Genomic DNA, 22,806 nt, shown 5'->3' with positions numbered 1-22,806 from the left:
GGAAATTAATGGGATTGAAGGCCGATAAATCCCCAGGGCCTGATGGACTGCATCTCAGAGTACTTAAGGAGGTGGCCTTGGAAATAGCGGATGCATTGACAGTCATTTTCCAACATTCCATTGACTCTGGATCAGTTCCTATCGAGTGGAGGGTAGCCAATGTAACCCCACTTTTTAAAAAATGAGGGAGAGAGAAAACAGGGAATTATAGACCGGTCAGCCTGACATCGGTCGTGGGTAAGATGATGGAATCAATTATTAAGGATGTCATAGCAGCGTATCTGGAAAGAGGTGACATGATAGGTCCAAGTCAGCATGGATTTGTGAAAGGGAAATCATGCTTGACAAATCTTCGGGAATTTTTTGAGGATGTTTCCAGTAGAGTGGACAAGGAAGAACCAGTTGATGTGGTATATTTGGACTTTCAGAATGCTTTCGACAAGGTTCCACACAAGAGATTAATGTGCAAAGTTAAAGCACATGGGATTGGGGGTAATGTGCTGACATGGATTGAAAACTGGTTGTCAGACAGGAAGCAAAGAGTAGGAGTAAATGGGTACTTTTCAGAATGGCAGGCGGTGACTAGTGGGGTACCGCAAGGTTCTGTGCTGGAGCCCCAGCTGTTTACACTGTACATTAATGATTTAGACGGGGGGATTAAATGTAGTATTTCCAAATTTGCGGATGACACGAAGTTAGGTGGCAGTGTGAGCTGCGAGGAGGATGCTATAAGGCTGCAGAGCAACTTGGATAGGTTAGGTGAGTGGGCAAATGCATGGCAGATGAAGTATAATGTGGATAAATGTGAGGTTATCCACTTTGATGGTAAAAACAGAGAGACAGACTATTATCTGAATGGTGACAGATTAGGAAAAGGGGAGGTGCAACGAGACCTGAGTGTCATGGTACATCAGTCATTGAAGGTTGGCATGCAGGTACAGCAGGCAGTTAAGAAAGCAAATGGCATGTTGGCCTTCATAGCGAGGGGATTTGAGTGCAGGGGCAGGGAGGTGTTGCTACAGTTGTACAGGGCATTGGTGAGGCCACACCTGGAGTATTGTGTACAGTTTTGGTCTCCTAACCTGAGGAAGGACATTCTTGCTATTGAGGGAGTGCAGCGAAGGTTCACCAGACTGATTCCCGGGATGGCAGGACTGACCTATCAAGAAAGACTGGATCAACTGGGCTTGTATTCACTGGAGTTCAGAAGAATGAGAGGGGACCTCATAGAAACGTTTAAAATTCTGACGGGTTAGATGCAGGAAGAATGTTCCCAATGTTGGGGAAGTCCAGAACCAGGGGTCACAGTCTAAGGATAAGGGGTAAGCCATTTAGGACCGAGATGAGGAGGAACTTCTTCACGCAGAGAGTGGTGAACCTGTGAAATTCTCTACCACAGAAAGTTGTTGAGGCCAATCACTTAATATATTCAAAAAGGAGTTAGATGTAGTCCTTACTACTAAGGAGATCAAGGGGCATGGTGAGAAAGCAGGAATGGGATACTGAAGTTGCATTTTCAGCCATGAACTCATTGAATGGCGGTGCAGGCTAGAAGGGCCGAATGGCCTGCTCCTGCACCTATTTTCTATGTTTCTATGTTTCTATGTATTAATTAGCAATCTCGTTGTGTGAGGCTCCTTGGGGAAGAGTGACCATAATATGGTGGAATTTTACATTAGGATGGAGAATGAAACAGTTAATTCAGAGGCCATGGTACAGAACTTAAAGAAGGGTAACTTTGAAGGTATGAGACGTGAATTGGCTAGGATAGATTGGCAAATGATACTTAAGGGGTTGACAGTGGATGGGCAATGGCAGACATTTAGAGACCGCATGGATGAAATACAAATAATTGTACATCCCTGTCTGGCATAAAAATAAAAAAGGGAAGGTGGCTCAACCGTGGCTATCAAGGGAAATCAGGGATAGTATTAAAACCAAGGAAGTGGCATATAAATTGGCCAGAAATAGCAGCGAACCCATGGACTGGGATAAATTTAGAACTCATCAGAGGAGGACAAAGGGTTTGATTAGGGCAGGGAAAATAGAGTACGAGAGGAAGCTTGCAGGGAACATTAAGACGGACTGCAAAAGTTTCTATAGATATGTAAAGAGAAAAAGGTTAGTAAAGAGAAATGTAGGTCCCCTGCAATCAGAATCAGAGGAAGTCATAATTGGGAACAAAGAAATGGCAGACCAATTGAACAAGTACTTTGGTTCGGTATTCACTAAGGAGGACATTAACAACTTTCCGGATGTAAAAGGGGTCAGAGGGTGTAGTAAGAAGGAGGAACTGAGGGAAATCCTTTTAAGTCAGGAAATTGTGTTGGGGAAATTGATGGGATTGAAGGCTGATAAATCCCCAGGGCCTGATGGACTGCATCCCAGAGTACTTAAGGAGGTGGCCTTGGAAATAGCGGATGCATTGACAGTCATTTTCCAACATTCCATAGACTCTGGATCAGTTCCTATGGAGTGGAGGTTAGCCAATGTAATCCCATTTTTTAAAAAAGGAGGGAGAGAGAAAACAGGGCATTATAGACCGGTCAGCCTGACATCGGTAGTGGGTAAAATGATGGAATCAATTATTAAGGATGCCATAGCAGCGCATTTGGAAAGAGGTGACATGATAGGTCCAAGTTAGCATGGATTTGTGAAAGGGAAATCATGCTTGACAAATCTTCTGGAATTTTTTGAGAATGTTTCCAGTAGAGTGGACAAGGGGGAACCAGTTGATGTGGTGTATTTGGACTTTCAGAAGGCTTTCGACAAGGTCCCACACAAGAGATTAATGTGCAAAGTTAAAGCACATGGGATTGGGGATAGTGTGCTGATGCGGATTGAGAACTGGTTGTCAGACAGGAAGCAAAGAGTAGGAATAAATGGGTACTTTTCAGAATGGCAGGCAGTGACTAGTGGGGTACCACAAGGTTCTGTGCTGGGGCCCCAGCTGTTTACATTGTACATTAATGATTTGGAAGAGGGGATTAAATGTAGTATCTCCAAATTTTCAGTTGACACTAAGTTGGCTGGCAGTGTGAGCTATGAGGAGGATGCTATGAGGCTGCAGAGTGACTTGGACAGGTTAGGTGAGTGGGGTAATGCATGGCAGATGAAGTATAATGTGGATAAATGTGAGGTTATCCACTTTGTTGGTAAAAACAGAGAGACAGACTATTTTCTGAATGGTGACAGATAGGAAAAGGGGAGGTGCAACGAGACCTGGGTGTCATGGTACATCAGTCATTGAAGATTGGCATGCAGGTACAGCAGGCGGTTAAGAAAGCAAATGGCATTTTGGCCTTCATAGCGAGGGGATTTGAGTACAGGGCAGGGAGGTGTTACTACAGTTGTATAGGGCCTTGGTGAGGCCGCACCTGGAGTATTATGTACAGTTTTGGTCTCCTAACTTGAGGAAGGACATTCTTGCTATTGAGGGAGTGCAGCGAAGGTTCACCAGACTGATTCCTTGGATGGCGGGACTGACATATCAAGAAAGACTGGACCAACTGGGCTTGTATTCACTGGAGTTCAGAAGAATGAGAGGGGATCTCATAAAAACATTTAAAATTCAGACGGGTTTAGATAGATTAGATGCAGGAAGAATGTTCCCAATGTTGGGGAAGTCCAGAACCAGGGGTCACAGTCTTAAGGATAAGGGGTAAGCCGTTTAGGACCGAGATGAGAAGAAACTTCTTCACCCAGAGAGTGGTGAACCTGTGGAATTCTCTACCACAGAAAGTTGTTGAGGCCAATTCACTAAATATATTCAAAAGGGAGTTAGATGAGGTCCTTACTACTAGGGGAATCAAGGGGTATGGCGAGAAAGCAGGAATGGGGTACTGAAGTTGCATGTTCAGCCATGAACTTTAGGAATGCCGGTGCAGGCTCGAAGTGCCGAATGGCCTACTCCTGAACCTATTTTCTATGTTTCTATGATAAGAGGCCCTGCTTGTTTTTTAGTATTTGCTCAGAGCAAGTATGCTCAAAGCCTTTTTTGCCGTTTTTGCTTAATATCCACTGTAAACCATGATTAGCTGTTTAACATCCGATGTGGCCACGTTCTTTTTACATTCGTATTTATGAAAAGTAGATGTGTGTAAATAGGATTGCAGGAACAATAGGAAATGGTAATTGACGACTCTTTCGTTGTATTTTTCACATCAGAAAATGGATTAACAGAAATTACTGACTCCCGCCTTAGCTTTCTGTTGGTTAAGGCCTTGTTAAAAGCTAATGATAAGAAGCTGAGGCAGAGCTAATCAGGTGGAAAGGGCGGGGTTAAAAAGAGTGATTACTGAACTCCAGGATAGATCTGGCATTAGTCATCTTAATGAAGGGGGCAACTTCAAACATCTCCAGAGATTTTACAGAATAGGCTCGCATAAATGAAACCGACAAGAGTCCTTTTGCAAAAAAATTTTACAAAATTGAACACTTGTGAAAATACAAGGATATTCATCTATATTAGTACTCTAGGACATATGGTTGTTGTGGCCACGGAAACTACAGACCATACTCTGGGTATAGATGAAAAATGAACTAGCCTTGATTTTGTTCGTGTCATGTACTTCTTACAGTCAGTTTATTACATAAAGAAAATGCATCAGTTTGTATTGTACACAAAATTCTAAATGTATAACTGTCTTCTACAGTGATTCTTGGTAATGATTCTAGACTTGCATCTCATGCACTGAGGACACATAATGGAGAGTAGTGTTTGAACCATTTAAATGTTCTTCACAATGTACTGGTTGACTTTACCTGAAGCTTATGAAAAGAAACTGGTAATTTGAACTAAAAGTTCATGCTTTATTTCACCTGTCCCAAACAAATTCTACTTCCCAATGAAAGGAAGACAGTTTTTCCTTCTCCTTCAGAAGAATTTAGCATATTATCATCTGAGAAAGAGGAGTGATTTTCTTTTTTAAATGTAGCTTTAAAAAAATCTGTTTGCAATATTGCCGTGTGTAAAATTTAAAGTGTACAGCCAATCCATTAAACAGTTTCCTCTGCACACTAAACTAAAGATCAAGGAGGAGCACTTTTATTATAAGTACTTGCCATTTTTATACTAATAAAATTCTGAACAGGTTTGTTCGGATCTTTCAGTAAATACACGAAATCCCTTACTTCAATGGACACCTGATCTCCCACCCTGCTGGGCTACTCCAGTGACAGCTGACCACAGGAAACCAAGCTAAAGTCTTAAATCCAGATTTTTCAACCTATGACATAGTTTCCAAGGGTAGGAGGTTTTCTCACTTTTCATTGAGTAATTACACATGAAAATCACATTGCTCCACAGCTGGATTACTGGGCATTTTGTCATTTGTACACCCTTTAAGGGGCTTGTGTGAGTGACTTATAAAACTAGGGAGGCATTTCCCAAAGTTCTTCCTGTTTTTACATCCACTAGGAGTTAGCATTATAGCTGTTTGCATTTTTTTTAAGTCTTTTAAAATATTTTCTATGTTTTTCCATTATGATTAATCTAATTTAAATAATCTATTTTACCACTTAATGTAGATTTGGAGTTAACCAAAGTGTCTGGAACAAGGATACAACATATATCCTTATTTTCAGACTTTTTTGGCTTTCAATTGTGTCAGGAGGCAACAATGAGCAATTTTTTTGTCTATCGGTCCTTGGAAATGCCACCTATAATACGGCAAAATTCCCTGATCTGAGATCTGCTGGCCTGTCCAAAGCATGCTACCGAATATCCTTTCATTAGTTTTTTGAAGTTTCAAAATTACAGCTACTGCAAATTTCCAGACTCCTGGTAACAGTGGCAGAGAATGATATGGATGTGAGTGCCATTCTTTGGTAGAATTAGCGATATTTACATCGAGACATCAATTTTCATCTTTAGTGCTAAAGGTAAACATTTATCCCCTAGTGTACATGTAAACATTTTGTAAGCTGCTCTTGAATAGATGGCATAGATTCACAAACAGCAATGATTTTTCAGGAAAAGGAAAAAAAAACATGGCAACCAATTTGCACAGAGCATTTGTCCACAAACAACAGTGAAATAAATGATCAGCTAATCTGTGTTTGCAATTTCAGTTGATGGATAAATGTTGTCCAGGGCACCAGGAGAACTCCTCTGATCTTCTTCAAATAGAGATTCTTTTACATCCATCTGAGGCTGAGACAGAGCCTCAGTTTAATTTCTCATCTGAAAGATGGCACCTCTGACAGTGCAGCCCTCCCTCAAAACCACTAGAATGTCAGCCTCGATTGTGTGCTCACATACCAAAACATTGCAAGAATATTGGAGAGCACTGAGCTGGAAATGGTAGAAGAAAGTTAGCGGAGGAGACTGAAGGCATGGTTACAAATTTAGGTTTTGAAAAGGCTTTTGAAAGTAGAGAGAGGTAGCAAGGTGAAGGGGTTGTAAGCAGAATTCCTAAGTGCATGCCTATGGTGAAGCAAGGAGACTGGAAGACGTTCAGTAGGTCAGAATCAGAAGAGTGGAAGGTGCATGCTTGGATATAGAGCTATAGAAGATTGCAGAGATTGGAGTGAGACCTGTAGGTATTTAAAAATAAGGATAAGAAGACAATGCACTGGGCTCAATAAGGACAGCGGTGATAGGTGTGTAGGTCTTAATATAGGATTGGATAGAAGCAACAGAATTCTAGATGAGTTGAAATGTATGTAGGGTGGAGCTTGAGGAGGGCGTTTGTGGCCTTTTAAACAGGTGTTATTCTGGCTGTAAATGGGCTAAATCCAAATGTATGTTTGTGGAGGAATTCTCCAGGTAATAGCATTTACTATGGAAAGTAATTATTATTTATCTCATCATTGTAGAAATAGGTTCTAATTTTTTTTAAAGTTCTATGTTTTCTAAATCAAATCTAATACTTTTTACATTCCAGTTTCATTGGATATGAGTCTACAATAAAACAAATTGAATCATTTCTTCATTTTGGCAAAAGACTGGGAGCACTTGGTGCTTCATAGGAATAGAGTAACTTGAGTTTCCACAATAACTAACATCTGCTTCCATTCTGTTAATTTTAATGTTTATTCATTTATTTTTTGCACATTTTCTGCACTTTTCTTGTTTTGTTGTGAAAGAATTGCTCAATACATGTTGCTTCTTCAAATGCTAACATCAGAGCCTTTTTTTTATTCTTTAGCACCTTCAATGAAGTCAGGGATGTATGCTTCAGTCCCACAATCAAGACCATCCACGACTGAAATGTATGTTGTCTTAAAGATGGTGTGTTTTTCTGAAAGCAAAATATTGTGCTGCAAAGGGAAACCATACTAAATAATGTTAGAATGAAAAATACTTTGAAATTCTTTTTTGACAACACTCAAATGCATAAATATTTTGTAGTTGAATATGTTTTCATAATTCTGCTTAATACCATTAGCATTTATACTTTGAAAGTATGACAGGAAAAGATTTAAATATTTTATGCAAATCCTTTGGTCAACCTTTTATTGAAAATTTTCAATCAGGTCACACAAAATGGAGATTGATACAAGACCTAGTCCATCAGGAAAGGTAAGTGTGCACAACCTAATATAAGGTAAAACATAGGCCACTTGATGCAATACCGATCATACCATAAATGTGGTCTTGTCGTCCAGGAACTCGCTTGTTAAAAGTTGCGAAATAAAGCCAATCATAGCACTTCCATACAGAAAAGTTGTAATAGATGGTGTGGTAGATGAAATATGTCTGTTAAGTACAAATACTTTTTAGCAAAAGTGTTAACCCATTGTATTCAATGTATTGATTCCAGTCGTTGCCATTAGCAACTTTTGCTTATTACAGACAATTACAATATTGTTTTAAGAAAGGATGATCTATTATTGAACTGTATTTCCTTTACTTTTGATCTTTTTGCCATGTGCACAGTCTGATGCATCAATGGGTCCAACCAGACTATCATTAATAAGTCCACCCCAGGATGGGCGAATGGGTAAGTGGCACAAGTTACTTCCTTATCCATATTTACTTGAAGCAGATTTAAATTTGAGTGCTAATTTCAGTTAATTTTAGAGGTATATAAAATGAACCTGAAAGACAATACACTACACCTGACTAAAGTTTCACAAATGTAGTCAAGAATCAGTTCATCTTTTGAACATTTTCCGCTTTCCTCCTTTTTCATCCCTCCCCTCTCTGGTACTTTGCCCAACTGGTTATTCATCATGTGTGAACCTGTAAGCTTCAGCAGACTGCTTACACATGGAAGGCATGACAGCCAAGGCCAATGTTGCTCTTGCGTAATTTGCACTTTACAACTGAGCTAATTGGATAGCAATTAGGAACGATTACTCTGGCAGATAGTTCTTTTTAGTTCAGGGCACTGAAGCTAATTGAACTAACTGAGACCAGGGGGAATATGTCTAATTAAAATGGCAGTGATGGGCACTCATGGTGCTATAGATGCGTTTTGGACGCCCACCGAAAGACGGGGAAGTGAGTGGAGAAAGCAGCAGTGGCCAGTTGCTCATTTTGCTTCTGGTACAACCAGACATTTTGATGGTCCCCTTTATGAGGGGACTGAACAGCATTATACTACCAGAATTTTTAGGGGGTTCAAGCCAGAACCGAGGCCTTATCCTCTGGCTGAGCCCCACTTCTGCTGCTGAAGTATGCTGTGCTCATCCCAGCAGAAGGGCCACATGGCATTATGGAGACTGGAGCCAAGCAAATTCTTGGCATGGGAATTCACTTTCCTGGCTCTATTTCCTCCCAGATCATGGTCAGTGTTTGAAGCAGATGGAGGTTCCGCCCCAAATGTGTCCTGGCCAATATTTATCCCTCAATCAACATAACAAAAGAACAGGTTATCTGGTGATTATCACATTGCTGTTTGTGGGAGCTTGCTTGTGCGCAAATTGGCTGCCGCGTTTCCCACATTACAACAATGACTACATTTCAAAAGTACTTAATTGGCTGTAAAGCGCTTTGAGACGTCCAGTGGTCGTGAAAAGTGCTTTATAATTGCAAGTCTTTCTTTCTTTCAAATAGATTCCAACAGAAACCTGAGGCTGGGGCTGGGGCCTGGAATATCTGGGACCTGGGCAATTTCCCACCCAGAGCTCTATTGAAATCCTATCCAACTTATATTGTGAGTGGATCCTGGGTCAGCAGAAATTTGGGGCCACTGTGTTGTTGGAGTGCATACAGTGAAAGGTTGTGAGTGGACATTGCAGGAGGAATTTAAGGGAGCCCATGACATATTTATTTTGCATAAACTAGAGCCTTCATGATGCCTGTATGAAATTCACTTGTTGCCATCCTCCCATGGAGAAGGCACATAGAGAGATACAGTGAGAGGGTTACTTTGAGTATAGTAACAAAGAATACCTCAATCAGATTATATTCTTCAGTTTGCATTTAGGCTGACACATGCAGAAGAATCTACCAAAAGTTTTAAGCACAGAAGTGTTGCTGATAAGTGGCAGCTGTTGCCCAAGAAGTCTATCCTTGAACTTTAGACCAATTCACTCCCAGGTCCACAATCTTTTAATACAATTCATGTTGATAACCAACAGTAAAACCGTTAAGTTATTAGGATAGACATACATTATAAAATTCACAGATATAGTGCTATCTCATCTTTATTGCTTGAAATGATTGGTTTTTAGCTATTCCTTTGATCTTCTGGTCCAGAGATTAACTTTCGAAGATCAAAGGAACAATTTCGTTCCAAGGTAGCAGTACTAAAACAAAGAATGCAACATATGAGAGGGCTGGATTTCAGACTGGTCAAAAATCTAGCAAGATACCAGTAGGTCTTGAGCTAATTATTTCCTTCACCATATGAGTCCAACTTGTTTGAATCTTAACAAATAACAGTGAACTGGCTGTCCCGAAATGCTGATTATTTGTTAAATTGTGGCACTGAATTTTTGAATGGTTATCTGTAGTATTTAGCTAGTACAGTAATATCTATTCAACGTTTGAACAAGCCAAAGTATAATATTTAACAAACAGAATATAGAAACAGGAGCAGGCCATTCAGCCCTCGAGTCTCTTCTGCAATTCTATTAGATCATAGCTGATCTGTCCCTCAACTCCATTTGCCTGCCTGCTCTATATCCGAGGACAGACGCACCAACGTTAGTGTTCTCGACCAGGCCAACATCCCCAGCATTGAAGCACTGACTACACTCGACCAGCTCCGGTAGGTGGGCTACATTGTCCACATGCCTGACACGAGACTCCCAAAGCAAGCGCTCTACTCGGAACTCCTACACAGCAAGCGAGCCCAAGGTGGGCAGAGGAAACGTTTCAAGGACAACCTCAAAGCCTCCTTGATAAAATGCAACATCCCCACCGACACCTGGAAGTCCCTGGCCAAAGACCGCCCTAAATGGAGGAAGTGCATCCGGGAGTGCGCTGAGCACTTCGCGTCTCGTTGCCAAGAGCATGCAGAAAGCAAGCGAAGGCAGCAGAAGGAGCATGCGGCAAACCAGTGCTACCTGTAAAGTCCTTACTCTACAGTATGAAACAACACGAAGCACATTCTGGGGACAAGGTCACTCTGTGACCTTAACTTTTTGTTTACAGGACTCCAAAGACGATGACCCTGCATGGGACCTCCCTTTTTATACCTGTCTGATCAGGTAAGGAGTGTCTCCCACAAGTTCACCCCTTGTGGTCAAGGTGTGCATCTAGGTCATGAGTGTATACAGTAATACAGTGGTGTTACATGGTGGTTACATACATGACATCACCTCCCCCCTCCCCCCCCCACCCCAAAGTCTTATTTGGATCATAGGTTTAGTCTTTCAGGTGGTCTACGCCGCAGTTGGAGCTCTGGTTGTTGGACACTGACATGAGTGTCTGTCACCTGTGGTGATTCCAGCCTGTCTAGACTGACCGCAGGGACTGTGCATTCTTCTGATTGCTCTTGTTGCTCGTTCACTGGCGGTGTTGTGAGCTCCATCTCATGGTCTTCTTCAGGTTCCTCCGTGTCGATGCTGAACCTTTTTTTTTACTTGGTCCAGATGCTTATGGCATATCTGACCATTGTTGAGTTTTACCACGATGACCCTATTTCAATTACAGTGCCCTCAAGCCATTTGAGCCCCATGGTGTGATTGAGGACGAATACAGGATCATATATTTCCATACATCTCCCCCTCGAATTACGGTCATGGTACTTGTTTTGTGACTTGCGCTTGCCCTCAACTATGTTGGTCAGGACTGGGTGAATGAGGGACATCTGAGTTTTGAGTGTCCGTTTCATTAGTAGCTCTGCGGGTGGGACCCCTGTGAGCGACTGCGGGCGGGATCTATAGGCCAGCAGGAGACGCGATAGGTGGCATTTTAGGGAGGGTCCTTGAATCCTGAGTATACCTTGCTTAATGATTTGGACCGCACGTTACGCCTGGCCATTGGAGGCCAGCTTGAACGGCGCAGTCCTGATGTGGTTGATGCCATTGCCCGACATAAACTCTCGGAATTTGTAGCTTGTGAAACATGGGCCATTATCACTAACCAGGATGTCCGGCAAGCCTTGGGTTGCAAAGATCGCATGTAGGCTTTCCACGGTGGTGGATGACGTGCATGAATTCAGAATGATGCACTCGATCCATTTCGAGTACGCATCTACCACAATAAGGAACATCTTTCCCATGAATGGGCCCGCGTAGTCAACATGAATGCGTGACCATGGCCTGGTGGGCCAGGGCCACGGGCTGAGCAGGGCCTCCCTGGGGGCATTACCCAGCTGGGCACACGTTGTGCATCTGCGAACACAGTGTTTCAGGTCGGAATCAATTCCAGGCTACCAAACGTGTGACCAGGCAATGGCCTTCATCAGCACAATGCCTGGGTGCTCGCTGTGGAGTTTCCTAATGAATGCCTCTCTGCCCTTCTGGGGCATAACTACCCAGCTGCCCTATAGTAGGCAGTCGGCTTGGATGGAGAGCTCATCCATCCGTCTGTGGAACGGTCTGACCTCCTCAGGAAATGCTCCGTGTGTGGGCGCCCAATCCCCAGTCAGGACACATTTCTTAATCAAGGATAGGAGGGGATCTCTGTCCAGATTTTGATCTGGCGGGCTGTGATGGGGGAGCCTGGGCTGTCAAAGGCATTGACAGCCATGACCATCTCGGCGCTTTGCTCCGCTGCCCCCTCAGTGGTGGCCAGTGGAAGCCTGCTGAACGCATCAGCACAATTTTCAGTGCCGGGCCTGTGCCGGATGGAGTAGTCATAAGCAGCCAGCGTGAGAGCCCATCGCTGTATGCGAGCAGCTGCTTTGGCATTGATAGCCTTGCTGTCTGACAACAGGGATGTTAATGGCTTGTGGTCCGTCTCTAATTCAAACTTCCTACCAAAGAAGTACTGATGCATTTTTTTTACACCATAGACACATGCAAGCGCTTCCTTCTCGACCATCCCATATCCCCGTTCTGCTTGAGAGAGCGACCTGGAGGCATAAGCCACAGGTTGTAGTTGACTCTCAGCATTGCCCCGCTGCAACACGCACCTAACCCCATAGGACAATGCATCACATGTCAGAACCAATTCTTTACAGGGGTCGTCCAGGGTCAACAACTTGTTTGAACAAAGTAGGTTTCGCACCCGATCAAAAGCCCGTTCCTGACAGTCCTCCCAAAACCAATCGCAACCCTTACGCAGGAGCACGTGTAGTGGCTCCAACAATGTGCTCAAGTTCAGCAGAAAGTTCCCGAAATAGTTCAACAGTCCCAGGAATGAACGCAACTCCGATGTGTTGCAGGGCCTGGGTGCTCGTCGAATCGCCTCTGTTTTGGATTCGGTGGGCCGAATCCCATCTGCAGCAACCCTCCTGCCCAGAAACTCAACCTCAGGAGCTAAGAACACACATTTAGACTTCTTGAGTCGCAGGCCTAGCCGGTCCAGGTTGTGGAGGTGTTCCTCGGTGTCCCGACCCGTGATGAGGATGTCGTCCTGGAATACGATCGTTCCAGGAATGGATTTAAGCAGGCATTCCATGTTTCTTTGAATAATTGCGGCCGCTGATCGAATGCCAAACGGGCACCTGTTATAAACGAACAGTCCTTTGTGCGTGGTGCTGGTGGTCAGTAGTTTAGATTCGTCGGCCAGTTCCTGGGTCATATAGGCTGAAGTGAGGTCCAACTTGGTGAACAGCTTGCCGCCTGCCAGCGTGGCGAAGAGGTCCTCCGCTCTCGGGAGCGGGTATTGATCTTGTAGGGACACCCGATTGATGGTGGCCTTGTTGTCGCCACAGACCCTGACAGAGCCATCCGCTTTTAGGACGGGAACAGTGGGGCTCGCCCAGTCGCTGAATTCAACAGGCGAGATGATGCCCTCTCTCAACAGCCGGTCCAATTCGCTCTCGATCTTTTCCCGCATCACATACGGCACCGCTCTGGCTTTGTGGTGCACTGGCCTGGCGTCCGGGGTGATGTGTATCACTACTTTGGTGCCTTTGAAAGTCCCGACGTCAGGTTGGAATAGTGAATCAAATTGTTGTAGGACTTGCGAGCATGAACTTCGCTCCACAGATGACATTGCGTGAACATCCTCCCATTTCCAGTTCATCTCGGCTAACCAGCTCCTCCCCAACAGTGCGGGACCATTGCCCGGGACGATCCAGAGTGGCAGCCGATTCATTACTCCATTGTGTGTGACAGCCAACATTGCACTGCCTAGCACTGGAACAATTTCTTTCGTGTAAGTCTGTAATTGTGTCTCAATACGTGCTAATTTGGGTCTACTGGCTTTAAGTGGCCATAGCTTCTCAAATTGCTGAATGCCCATGAGTGACTGGCTGGCCCCAGTGTCCAGCTCCATGCGTACTGCGATACCATTTAATAAAACCCTCATCATCATTGGTGGAGTTTTGGTGTATGAACTGTGAATATTCGCCACATGGACCCGCTGAACCTCGGCATCCATCGATTTGCCCCAAAAGTCATCCTGCCTCAAAGAACCCTCTTCTGGTCCATCCGCGTCATATATTAGTCTGGTTGCAGGCTTCCTGCACATTCAAGCTAAGTGGCCACTGAGATTGCAGTTCCTGCAGACAAACTGTTGAAATCTGCAGGATCTGTCTGAGTGTTTTCCCCCACACCTCCAACATGAGTTAAAGTTTCCATTGTTGGTAACAAAGGGACTCTGGCTAAGCATTCCGTGCTGACTACTCCTTTGACTGCTCTTAAGTACCCGAGTAGTGGGTGTCAATGGCCCCATCCCGGGCCGCATTGTCCACTGTGATGGCGTGAATGTCCTTTCAGCCTGCCATTGTCTCTGTTGAAGTCCTACTCTGGGGTCTATAGCTGCCTGAGGTGTGTCGACTGCCCCTGCTTGCCTGCCGGGCTCTGAGTCGCTTTGATGATGCTGACTCCCTGATCCACCATCGCGTTAGAGGCAGAATTGCGCGCATATATTATTTTCGTCTCTTCCTCCCCCGCCATGAAAGTTTGATCTATCAACACCGCCGCTTCCAAGGTCAAATCCTTGTTCTCAATTAATTTGCGGAAAATTCCCGCATGACCGATGCCCTCGATAAAGAAATCCCTTAGCATCTCCCCCCTGCAAGCGTCTGGGAACTTACAGAGGCTGGCCAAATGCCGGAGGTCCGCTACGAAGTCCGGTATGCTCTGTCCTTCACGACTTCGGTGGGTGTAGAATCTGTGTCGGGCCATATGTATGCTACTCGCCGGTTTGAGGTGCTCCCCGATCAATTTGGTAAGTTCTTCAAAGGTTTTGTCCGCCGGCTTTTTGGGTGCTAGTAAGTCCTTCATGAGCACGTAAGTCTTTGGTCAGCAGCTGGTCAAAAGATGAGCCCTTCGCTTGTCGGCCGCTGCATCCCCCAGCCATTCTTTCGTAACGAAGCTTTGCTGAAGCTTCTCGACAAAATTGTCCCAGTCTTCCCCAACACAATACCGTTCCTCTGTGCTACCGGTGGCCATTCTCATGGGTCGTGAATTCCCGTTTCTCGTCGCCAATGTAAAGTCCTTACTCTACAGTATGAAACCACACGAGGCACATTCTGGGGACAAGGTCACTCTGTGACCGTAACTTTTCTTGGCTTATACATGTTTATTTAGGTTGGATTTATTTGTATAATATTTGTAGAAGTATAAATAAGGATTTATTGTCGAATTTAATGAGTTCCCTTCCCCCCCCCCCTCGTTCTGGACGCCTAATTTGTAACCTGCGCCTGATTTTTTAATGTGTAGAACAGGTTTTTTCAGTTCTACAAAAATCTTCACTGGCTCCATTCTACTTTAGTTTGGAGTACATTTTCACTGTGGAAACTTTCAAATCAGGCGTCAGTGGCCGGACACGCCCCCTTTTGAAGAAAAAATTCTGTTCTAAACTAGAACTGTTCTACCTGACTAGAACTGCAGAAAAAAAAATGTGGAGAATTGCGATTTCTAAAATAGTCCGTTCTCCACCAGTTGCTCCTAAAAATCAGGCGCGAATCACGTGGAAACTTGGGCCCTAAGTTAGGAGTTAGGAGGCACAGTAAGTTGTTAGGAGGTAAAGTGAGTGGGAAAAACTATGGTGGGTGGAGTTTAATGTCTGAGGTATTTCTTGGATCCGAGAAAGACAAATCAGAATATGTTCTTAATGGTGACAGACTAGGAACTGCGGAGGAACAAAGGAAACAAAGGTGTCCATGTACACAAATCACTAAAAGCTAGTGGACAGGCACAAAAAGTAATCAAAAAGATTAATGGAGTGTTGGCCTTTATCTCAAGGGGGTTGGAATACAAAAGTGGGAAATGATGCATCGAAAGATATATTGTCCTTGGAGTGGGTACAGAGCAAATGATACCAGGGCTCAATCCTCTTTTGCTAGAATTTAGTTCTATGGCTTACAGCCTGACAAACTCTCCTAACAAATGCCTGCTGCTTCCTACTCCTTCAATCAATTTCTTATTGATTTCTAGTTTTTACTTTCAGAGAGGGAAGAGATAAAAATGTTTGCATAATATAAACAAATCTGAACTAATTTATGATGATTTCTGACAACGGTCTGAGTTTATTATCTGTAATATATTAATCTTGTTACGGCTGCATGGAGTTCTTGTTGTCACACTACTTTCTGTGTCATGATTTTGTCACGACCTGTGACACTTGGTAATGCCTGATTATTTTAGTTCTAACGGGTATGCTGTAAAGCTTTTTAAAATTACCACTGTACGCACATGTCTTTTCCATTCAGTCCTCCCACCACTAGTGTTGTTGCGACACTATATATACTGACATATGTGTCAAGCAACCAGATAAATCTTTAACCCCTTTCACCTTAACTCCTCAATTAATAACCCTTTGGGGCTGACTAACCTAAGTTTGACTCGCTGAACTGTCTTACATCGCCCATTTCAGATTGAATTTGAGTTCACCTTACTACCCCCCAATTAGAACACCTGCTTTCTACTGAGTGAATGAATTAACCCTTTCTTGCCAAACCATCAAAGAAGAAGTCACAACAAAGTATCCACTAACAACTATTTATTGACTACAAACCAAAATGTAAATTTAAACATTGAGAACACAAGCAATTAATAGATAGAAATACTTATAGGCAGGGTTGCCTTGCAATTGGAAAAACAAATAATTCATAAACAGAGTTACTTAACAAATTGAATAACAGGTTGTAAAGGCAGCTCACTGTACCACTGTAATTCAGCATTAACTGGATTGCTAAATATCAAACTGTAGTTGAGATCAGTCTGAGACTACTGCAGATTGGTGAAATTAAGTTAGGATTAGGACGTTACTGGCTGACATATCAACAGCATTGGTTAGCCAGTCTATTAAATAGATTATGGTCTATGTACTGGTTCTTGGCAGCCATGGCTCAGTGGGTAGTACTCTTGCCTCTGAGTCAGAAGATTGTGGGTTCAAGTCCCACTCCAGAGACTTGAGCACAAACATCTAGGCCGACACTCAAGTGCAGTACTAAGGCCCCATCTGCTCTCTCGTAAAAGATACGATGGCACTATTTCGAAGAGGAGCAGGGGAACTATCACTGGTGCCCTAGCCAATATTTATCCCTCAATCATCATAACAAAAACAGATTATCTGGTCATTGTCACATTGCTGTATGTGGGAGCTTGCTTTGTGCAATTGGCTGCTACATTTTCTCTATTACAACAGTGACTAAACTTCAAAAGTAAACTTCATTGGCTGCAAAGCACGTTGGGACCTCCTGAGGTTGTGAAAGGTGCTATATAAATGCCATACAATCTGACTTATATAACCTCTCACTCTGTCCTAAATGTACTTTTACTTCTAAAGGTGCCCTTCTATATCTGTGAGGTAAACATTGCTGCAGAAGAAGAGAAGATGAAGAAAGTCTTCTTCTAACTAACAAGAAGAAAATACACCTAACAAAGGCAATACTAATCTTCTGAGAAGTGTGCCCTCTTATATACCCTAAATTAAAAGTAAAACACTTTTCCATGCAATTAACCAATCTGGGGGACACATGTGTCCTAAGGGTTCACCTCTTTCAGTGTCAATCATTCATAACAGTCATGTAAGCTCCTGGAAGGTATCAAAATTAATGAAGCATTGATATTGAGGCATACCAGTTCTGTTACTCCACTAACTTTTCAGTATTCCTTTAACAAAGGGTCCTACACAGTGCCAGATAAGGCATGGCATATTTATATCCCACAATTGTTCGTAATGCTAGCCTCTTATAATTGATAAGGAATGTCCTGTATAAATAAACATCTTTCTGGTCTTTATTTGGTTACATTTCGCTGCATTCAGTTTGACTACTGACTCCGTTTTGTATTTAAGAATAAACTCCATTTTGAGAACACACATTTCAAGCTTTACAGGGCCTACAGCTAGGCGTCCAGGCCAGCCATTTGGTTCTTGCACCCAATTTTTTCTTTTTCTGAGCAGTTCAAATTTGATAACAAATCTTGTGTTTAGCTCTCAGCTGCTTAATTTAATAACACTTCTTGCTGGTTCCATCTCTCAGTTGCTTTAGTTCCCCCTCCCCTTTCAGCATTTCTCCGTACAGGAAAAAAGTATGAATGCCTTACTGTTGTGATGAATCTATCTCAGTAGTTAGATTTTTTCCATTATATGTGGTCAGATGAAAAGATGCTCCAATTTCATTACATGTTTTCTAAATGAAAATACTTCATTTATAACAACGTTTTACTGTTGATTTAGGTACTGTACCTTACCGAGGAACTAGTAAATTAGGAGCTTTTAGGTATGTATTGGAAAACTTATCCCATATTTTGAAATAGTCTGATAAACTGTTTATAAAGTTTGTGTAGCATGCATGTGATCTGTTTTTGTGTGCGCATTAAAAAAGCAATAGTACAGAATGTTTTGACTTTAAAGAAATGAGCACTGTGTATTCATTCAATAGAAGTTGTAATGCTTTTTCTAGGATCTACCAAAAGTCATCTAACCTCAGGCAAGAATGTGTCAAGTCATGTATCTTTAAACTATGACATCTTGCTTGGGGCTTCATTTTAAAGATGAAATAATTACAACTGCATTTACAGTGTAAATCTGTCAAGTTTAAACTCACTGTGAGTGAAAACATTAATGTCACAAGATCAGTTTTGAGAATGAGCATGTTGCGATGAAATTAGTAACATTGGTTGAGTACCGCTTAACAGCAGGGAAAATTTTAGCCCTTTGCAAGCACCTAGAAGGTCAGGATTGTTTGGGACTCTAGTATAGCTGTTACATTCTTGGGCTTTCCCTACTCTTTTGCACTCTTGATTTATTTTTGGCTTCCACGTCTCAGATGACTCTGACAGCTGAATGCTAGTTTCCTTGGGCTCAAATTTCCCCAACCCCTTTTTCTGGTGCTCTCACCCGAGGTGCACCGCTTTTGTCTGCCTCCAAGCACATCGAAAAAAGACGCCTGTATTCCGGCCCTCCCCAGCTTCTCCTCGGTGGTGGCGCAGTGTGACCCAATGGATTGGGGGTGGAGCCAGGTCCCGGCGCTGAAAACAGTGCCGGCTCCTCTGCACATGCACGCTAGAGTCTGCGCGCATGTGCAGTAGCTCCTGGCAGGCCATTTCTGCAAACGCACGCTGCAGGCTGTATGGGAGAGGCCCGAAGCACGCCGTCCCTAGCCCTGGCCGAATGGGCTCCCTCATCAGCGACCCGCTGCGTTCCCTAAGGTCGGACTTCTATTTTTTATTTGTTATTTACTGATTGATTTTGGTGCTTTAGGTGCAGGGCTCCTATTTTTTAATTTGTTATTTATTGATTGCTTATTACTTTGGTCTTGGTGCTTTAGGTGCAGGGTTCCTTCTCTTTTTTTATTTGTTATTTATTGATTGATTGTAGGATTTACATGATTTCTATTAGCATGTTACTTGTTTGTGCTTTTCCTAGCAATGTTTGGTGCTTGGTTGTATTGTTTCAGGTCCTCTCCAGTTCCCTTCCCTCCCCTATCCCTGCCCTAATGTCCGCCGATGTACTAATGTGCGCTGCTTTCTTCACTGCCCGCAATGTTTTTCAGAGCTGGCCACATACGTTGACCTAAGTCGATTTGGATTAAGTTTTTGCTGGCCAAAGTGGTATAAATGGCCAAAACTGGCGTAAGTGGCTGGAAACGCCCCCTTTTGAAAAAAAAACTGAACTAAAAAAAATTGTACCTAACTAAGTTACTCTGGAGTAAGTTTATTGGGGAAAATGGCGTTTTTCAACTAATGCCAGAAAAAACAACTTACTCCAAAAAAATTGGAGCAAGTCATGGCCAAAATTGGGCCCCTAATTCCCAGAGGGTCTCTCACTGGCCCAGTGCATGATAAAATAAGTAACTGAAATAAACGAAGGAAGGTTCTCTGTTCGATATCTGGAACACTTCCAGATATCGAACAGAGAACCCTCTTTCATTTATTTCAGTTACTTATTTTATCATGCACTCTCACATGATCCTTCTTGTCTTCAGAAGGCGGCAGAATAACACTATAGTCCCAATTTTAACCCAGCCTACCTGACACAAATGGGGAAGCCAGGTTATTAAAATGACGGTGGACGGTTGTGCCACATCCCCGACAGATTCCTGCCCCTTGCCGTTGTAACTAGGCAGAATTCTGGAACGAGAGGACTGCCGTCCGAAGCATGTGGGGGCTTCCTTAACATGCTTAGCAACTCCATGGATAAACTCACAAAGCCATCAAGAATATTCCTTTCAAATTCCTGTTAGAGTACAAAAGTAAACTGAAACATCAGCTTAATAGCTTATTCTCAAAAGGCAAAATACACATTGTAGCTGTTACCCTACAACAACGATGGGTAGTGGACCAGACTACTGGACAGAAGGATATACGGTCACCTGTAGATCATTCGAACTGTGCAATATAGAAGCTATGTATGAATCAAATCTGCTCTTACAGAAAACGTTTGGTAGGTTATATATTGCATGGAAGCAGCTACATTTTCAACAAATTAACAATTCAGTTTTAAAAAATAGCCTTAAAATTAAACTGAAGATTTAAAAATTACCACTACAAGAGAATGCTGCAGTTACACTATACATAGGAGAGCACTTTACAGGAAAACTGTATTCTGATTTTTAAAATTTACATATTCAGTTTATATCATTATAAGAGAATCAAGGATTTGGGGATAGTGTAGGAAAGTGGAGTTGAGGTAGAAGGTCAGCCATGATCCCGTTGAATGGCGGAGTAGGCTCGAGGGGGTGAATGGCTTACTCCTGCTCCAATTCTTATGTTCTCATGCTGAAGTCGTGGCCCGATGATGTAATCAGCATCACAATTTTAACTCCAGAAATTGGGAGGCCCGCACGTTGCAAAGTGGTGGACGGTTGTGCCACATCCCCGACAGATTCCTGCCCCTTGCCGTTGTAACTAGGCAGAATTCTAGAATGAGAGGACTGCCGTCCCAAGCATGTGGGGGCTTCCTTAACATGCTTAGCAACTCCATGGATAAACTCACAAAGCCATCAAGAATATTCCTTTCAAATTCCTGTTAGAGTACAAAAGTAAACTGAAACATCAGCTTAATAGCTTATTCCCAAAAGGCAAAATACACATTGTAGCTGTTACCCTACAACAACGATGGGTAGTGGACCAGACTACTGGAAATCAGGCAGAGGCAGCAGAGTGGCCACAAGAGGCCAAGGCAAATATTTTTTTCTAATTTCCATGAGGATTCTTTGTTGGCCAGCAGAAGCAGTAATGCTCCTTCGGATTTTGTAATGAATCCATGAGCCACCCAGCTTTGGCCTTCCCTCTTCCTCCCAGAACCAGAACCAGTTGGTCATACCCACCGACCCCCCCACCCCCACCTCCCCCCCTTGCTTCAGCCCCACACCTTCTATTCCTGCCCAAGGTTAAAATCAGTGCTGTGCACAAATTTGCTGCCGTGTTTCCTACATTACAACAGTGACTACACTTCAAAAGTACTTCATTGGTTGTAAAGTGTATTGGGATGTCCCGAGGTCATGAAAGGTGCTATATGAATACAAGTCTTTGTTCTTTTTTTTCTTTCTATTCCTGACAGTAGGACGTCACAGCCTCTTCTCAACTGCTATCTGCACACTTTTCAGCAGCTGTCACTGGGCAGCGAAGAGCAGCAGGAACCCCGACTCATTTTCCCCCTCCCTAATCCACACCAACTGCAATGCTGGCCGAGATCAGCTATCTCAGTCAAATGGAAATGAGCCTGGTCTGTTTGGTTTTAGTACATACCCTTTACCCAGCAGACCATTAGGGAGTCAAACATTTATGTTAAATACAAAAATTAAATCAAAGGTCTTTTGAAAGTTCAAATATACAAGATATGCTGCACTACCTTCATCAAATAACTCAGTCGGGTTAGTCAGACATGATTTGCCTTTACTAGATCTGTGTGTTGGCTGTTCCTTATTAACCCATGCTTCTCCAAGTGAGAATTTTGTCCTTGACAGTGGTCTTGAGTAGTTTTCCCACCACTGCTGTTGGACCGATTGGTCTGTAGTTACAGGTTGGACCTCTCTGGTCCGGGATTCTCTGGTTCGGAAGCATCTGTGGTTCGACATTAGTTGGACCTGAGGGAGAGGAGAGTTTATAAAATAAAAGTTTGGATTGGCTGGAGCGGCTGTCAGTCAGTGAGTGTGTGCGGTGATTCAATCATCTTCAAGCATCGTCAACATCGTCACCAAGATATACGAAAGCATGGGCCTTACACTAAACAGCCATAAGACAAAGGTCTTCCACCAACCTCACCCCACCACACAGCACTGTTCCCCCAGTCATCAAAATCCATGGCGCAGCCTTGGTCCACTTTCCATATCTCGGGAGTCTATTATCAGCAAGGATAGACATCGACGACGAGGTAAGCGACCAGAGAAGTCCAACCTGCACCAGGTTTATTTCTCCCTCCATTTTTTTGAATAGATGTGTAACATTGCAATCCTCCAGTCCTCTGGCACCACTCCAATATCTAAGGAGGATTGAAAAGTTCTGGTCAGAGCTTCTGCTATCTCCACCCTTGCTTCCTTCAGCAACCTTGGCTGCATCCAATGTGGACTGGGTGATTTGTTAACTTTGAGTGATGTCAACCTATATAGCACCTCCGTTCTATCTAGTTTTCATAGCACAAAAGGAAGTCATTCAGCCCAACATGCCTGTGCTGGCTCTTTGGTAGAGCTATTCAATTAATCCCACTCTCCTGATCTTTCCCCATAACCTTGTAAATGTTTTCCCTTAAAGTATTTATCCAACTCTTTTTTGAATGTTACTATTGAATCTGTTTCCACCATCCTTTCAGGCAGTGCATTCCAGATCATAGAAATTCACTTTGTAAAAAAAAAGTTTCCTCATGTCGCCTCTGGTCCTTTTGCCATCGTCCTCTGGATA

At 43.1% G+C, this 22,806-nt stretch overlaps 1 protein-coding gene across 1 annotated transcript in view; it reads left to right on the top strand.

Moving 5' to 3' along the window:
* LOC139229982 (probable E3 SUMO-protein ligase RNF212) overlaps positions 1-22,806 on the top strand; it is a 140,274-nt gene that overhangs the window by 72,927 nt on the left and 44,541 nt on the right. The window contains exons 9-12 of the mRNA XM_070861684.1: positions 7,152-7,215; positions 7,480-7,525; positions 7,883-7,946; positions 18,143-18,185. Coding sequence (XP_070717785.1) covers positions 7,152-7,215; positions 7,480-7,525; positions 7,883-7,946; positions 18,143-18,185 — 217 coding nt within the window. The remainder of the gene's footprint in view (positions 1-7,151; positions 7,216-7,479; positions 7,526-7,882; positions 7,947-18,142; positions 18,186-22,806) is intronic.

This window comes from Pristiophorus japonicus, chromosome 2, assembly GCF_044704955.1.
Source record: "Pristiophorus japonicus isolate sPriJap1 chromosome 2, sPriJap1.hap1, whole genome shotgun sequence".
NCBI lineage: Eukaryota > Metazoa > Chordata > Chondrichthyes > Pristiophoridae > Pristiophorus > Pristiophorus japonicus.
Note: the sequence above shows the minus strand (reverse complement) of the source record. Positions and strands in the feature narration are given on the sequence as shown.